Here is a 5,045-nt window from a genome sequence, read left to right on the forward strand (position 1 = left end):
CCAAAATGCATGCATATACGTGGCACGTTCTTCCCCACATTTCCAACATAAATCATCCTTAATCAGGCCCATTCTGTGTAGTCTTGACGGAGTATAATAATATATTTGAATTATTTTATACTGAATGAAGTGAATTATTTCTATTCATCCAAATAAATATAATAGTCTTCTCATATTATCAGTTGAGGATCTATTTGTTATAAATCCCACTTGGTCTTTATGGCTGATATTTGGTAGTATCTGATCCAATCTCAGAGCTAGTGTCTTAGATAATATTTTGCAGTCAACATTTATAAGGCTAATAGGTCTGTAATTAGCTGGGTCCATTAAGTCTTTATCCTTTTTCGGTATTAGTGATACAATGGCCTCATTAAGTCTTTCCGGGAGTGAGCCGAATTGGAATGCTTCTTGGAAAACTTCAGTTAGTATTGGGGAGAGAATGTCTACATATTTCTTCTAATATTCTGCTGGGAAGCAATCTACTCCCGGTGACCTCCCAGTTTTCATACACATTATAGAAGTTCTGACTTCAGCTTCCGTTATAGAAACATCCAAATTATTTTTGTCTTTTTGAGAGAGCTGTGGTAGCTTCACCTTCTGAAAAAGGTTATTTAAGTCTTCACAGCTAGTTGAACCCATGGACGTATACAATTCTTCATAAAAGTTTTTAAAAACTGTGTTAATCCACTTGGATGATGTAATTATTTCATCATCTCTTCTAATAGATGTTATAGTGGGATTAACACAGTTTTTAAAAACTTTTATGAAGAATTGTATACGTCCATGNGAAGGAAATCTCGGTCTTCTTTTGTGACTTTGACCAGGTGAAACATAGCCCGTATGTCGCCCATGAATGCCACAGGATCCTGCCTGAAACGAGTGAGAACTCCAAGCAGTGAACTGGTTAGATTGGGACCTTGATAAAGTACATCGTTTAATGATGTTCCTTTAAATGTGGCACCACAATCAAACACCACTCGGAGAGAACCTTTTCGTGGATGGTAAACAATGTGGTGTGGGATGTACCATAATATTCCACTGCCACAGTGCTGCTGTGTTGGTACCTGTTCAGCATAACCCTTTTCAATCACTCCATTCAGAAAGCTGGCATATTCCTTATGCAACATTGGGTTACTCACAAATCTTTTCCTCAATCCAAGTAGCCTTTGCTTTGCCACTGCAAAGTTGTTTGGAAGAAGGACGTCAGGTGTCTTTAGGGGCAACTTCAGGCTGTACCTGTTATCCTGTAGTGTTGCAGATGTATTCATGATTTCCATACATTTTTGGTCTTCCCTCGACATCTCTTTTTCCTCTGAGGGCTTTTCATTAAAGTCATGATTATACTGACTGCTAAGCTCCAATTTGGAAATATAAATCCTATTCACCACAACAGAAGAAAGCTCCATGTCAACATCGCTGCCATTGCTGCTTCCATGTAAAGGACCATTGATGACCCATCCCAACACTGTTCTCATAGCGTATGGGCCATTTCCACAACTGTTGACAATTTCCCAAGGTTCCAATATCTTGGGAGCGTTGGTTCCAATCAACATGTCAACATTGGCATTTATGCTGGGGATATGAACTTTTGACAAATGATTCCACCTCTTCACATCTGCGGCTGTAGCAATGTTTTCTTTGGTTACTGGCATTTGCTTCTGTGTGAGGACTTCTGGAAGAGGATAAAAGTTATTTTCCTCAAGACCAGATACCTGCATCCCAAATAAGGAGTAAGCTGGAACGTCCCATAGTCTTCAAAAGAAAATTAGTTATTTTTCCTGTGATGTTTAATCTTTGCATGAGATCTTCTGAGCAGAAGATCTCACTTCCCTTTGTGGACTTGACCTGCACTGGAATAATTGAAAGAATGCAGCCATCATTTCCGGCCACTGTACGTCCACATGTCTGAGGGGGAATTTGTGATTTAGCGGTTTGTCCCAATTCCACATTAGATGTATTTATGTGGAGCGCAGTAGGATGTTGCTTTTCACAAACCTCACAGATCAAGCGTTGTTTACAGTCCCGGCTTATGTGTCCAATACACAAGCATCCAAAGCAAATTCCTTTCTCCTTTAGAAATTGAATTTTGTCGAGTGACAATGGAACCATGATCTGTGAGAGGTGAATAACACAATTGCACTAAATATTGATTTCATTTATAGTAATAAAAGGTACAAACTATGTACAAAAAAAAATCTGGATTTTGGGGCTTCTGACCATTTTTGGATAATTAAACATGAACTGGGTCAAATTGACCCACTAATATTATTGCTGTTACAAAAAACGAATATAACAGGAGGGACCACGACCAGGCACAATAGGCACACAAAGAATATCCCAGAAAATGCAAACAATACTAAATGTAGCTTCAACAGAACAATCCCTCAATCCGAGAACACAAATCCAGTTTTTCAAGGACAATATTAAATCATTTCTGTGCACATGTATTAATTTGAGAGCATTGTTTATTTATTTTTGTACACACATACGTTTTCCACAGCAGCATTATGCAGGATAATCCACAGATCTGAAGCTAACATTAGCTAACACTATTGCTACGGAAAGTAAAACAATGACAGTGAGCTCTGTAGATTAATCTCACTAAAAGGGACACATGGCTAGTTGGGAGTATTTGGGTGAATTTACAATGCAATACACTTTCGAATCGGATTCTGGAATGTGATATAAAAATAATATAAACTTTTGAAGTTCACACTAGATGGCAGATACCTGATATGAGACTGTTAAAAGTCTACATCTGTTTGCTCGGTACCATCATTAGTTTTCTTCTTTCTTTTCTCTAGCCATGTCACATGTAAGCGTTCCCAGCAGCTGTCACTCCCCTCCGCCCGGCCCCCTCCTCAGCACCGCACTGATGACCCCCTCAGGGAGAGCCTTGATCATGTTCCAGGCCTCGAAGCGGGTCATGTCCTGCAGAGTGACCCCCTGCACCTGCAGCAGTTCGTCCCCCCGCTGCAGCCCGCTCTGCTCCGCGGCCCCCCCTGAACACCGGAGGAAACAAAGAGTCACAATGTAATCAGGACTGGAACCTGGCTTTCACCACCAAAAACACAGACCTAAAAACTCATTATCTTCAGTATGACCGTTTCCAGAAGTTTGTTTTTTTCCCACATAATTTAAAAACCCTGACTTTGTTCAGCAGTGTGATACTGATTATTTCACAGTTCTCTCAGATATGAACTGTCAGACCGTTTAAAGATCTCCTATTATACTATTTTTAGGTATATATTATTGGTAAAAAAAACATGTCTATGAAGTATTTTGCAAAAAAAACCAAACAGATCACCCACTCTAGCCTCATACCCCTCTCTTTCAGCCCTGTTAGAGAACTGCTAATTCGGGGTCCGTAGCTTTAAAAAAAAAAAAAAAAGAACCGCTCCCGTGATTAGACGCCATATTGTGTTCCAAACCTCATCAAGGATCTGAAACAGTACGGAGCTCAAACTCTTTTTCTCTCTCAGGTTTACCACAAGGACAGTACCTTCTATATCCGGCTTCTTTACACATACTCTCTCCAGTACAGGTTAGCTCTGAATGTTAGTCATGCTTGCTAATGTAAACACAGACCATATTACTTCCAAAACACATCACGCATTGTTTCTGATAGCAACGTTTCTGATTGGCCCGTGGGTGTAAAGCCAGCCCACCTTTCAGATATTACGTCATATCGGACCCAAATCTGGATCAGCTCAGTTGTACCCCCGTTTATAGAGATGAGGGTACGGAGGAAAAGAGAGAGGGTTTTATTTTCTGATGCTGCGTGAGTTCCCTGACACATATTATGTTTAAAGACATCAAAAAGTGCATTTGCCAACCCGCCAGGGATGCAGTCTCAGTCCACTTTTATTTAAGCACTTCGAGATTTGTCTTAGCAGGTGAGAAGCGCTATATAAATTAAATGTATTATTATTATTATTATTTAAATGTATTATTTACAATCTTCCTTGAACTGTTGGCTACAATGCTTAGAGAGGATTCAAGAATAGAAGGAGTTGCTGGAGGGGGCAGGGAGCATAAGGATCAGCAGTTCACCCTTGAAAAAGAGATCAATGATCTCAATGGGATTCACCTCCATAAATAAAGGTTTGAAATGAAATGAAATAAGCTTTTTCTTTACGCGGATGACATTTTATTACTGAGTCAGGATCCGACAAACTCCATCAAAGCATTATTAGAAGTTGTTGAAGTATATTCTAAAGTGTCTGGTTACTGTATTAATTGGCACCTGCTCTCAGAATCTGCTATCCAGCTTCGATTTGAAATGGTTTCCAAATGGCATGAAGTATCTAGGGATATAACTACTTTCGGATATAAGAGTAACTATGAATACTAATGTGGAAAAACTACTGAACAAATGTAAAGTTCATTTGGACCAATGGAGTAAGTTACGCATGACGCTGTGGGGGAAGTTGAACCCGATTAAGATGATAAATGACATAACTGGAATGATACCTGTATGCATTCCACAACAATTACTACTTAGATATAACAACATGGTAAAGCATTTTCTCTGGGATGGGAGAAAACCTTGAATTAATATGGACAAATTATGCCAACCAAAAAATAGAGGAGGATTATCATTGCCCAATATGAAGAATTATAGTATTTCTTTTGAAATGTCAAAGCTTGTGAAACATTGGAAGGGTTTAAATACTGATCTGGACTGGGTCCTGATTGAGCAGGAAGTAACCTCCCCTTTTAAACCTAATGAAGCTCTCGCACAGGTGACAACCAACAAGGAAGATAATAACGTGATGAATCCTATTCTGGTAAAAAAGCAAAAAAAAGCAAAAGCAGTTTGACGAGAAGTACAGTACATACAAAATGTAACATTTCCCACAATGCTGAAAGATCTGCACCCTTATGGCACAATCCTAAAATACAAATTATAATCAACCCATTTACTGGGCATAGTGGCTTAAAAAAGGTATCAGGATATTGGATGATTTATTTGAAGCGAACATTTTTATTTCTTATGACAGACTGTAGGAAAAGTTTAATTTGGAGGAACGAGGCCAATTTAG

General features: G+C 39.1%; 1 protein-coding gene across 1 annotated transcript in view; it reads left to right on the forward strand.

Moving 5' to 3' along the window:
* il16 (interleukin 16) overlaps window positions 1-899 on the forward strand; it is a 19,748-nt gene extending 18,849 nt beyond the window's left edge. The window contains exon 23 of the mRNA XM_010769809.1: window positions 825-899. Coding sequence (XP_010768111.1) covers window positions 825-899 — 75 coding nt within the window. The remainder of the gene's footprint in view (window positions 1-824) is intronic.
* The last annotated feature ends 4,146 nt before the right edge of the window (window positions 900-5,045 follow it).

This window comes from Notothenia coriiceps, unplaced genomic scaffold (assembly GCF_000735185.1).
Source record: "Notothenia coriiceps isolate Sejong01 unplaced genomic scaffold, NC01 NC01_scaffold00007822, whole genome shotgun sequence".
NCBI classification, from domain to species: domain Eukaryota; kingdom Metazoa; phylum Chordata; class Actinopteri; order Perciformes; family Nototheniidae; genus Notothenia; species Notothenia coriiceps.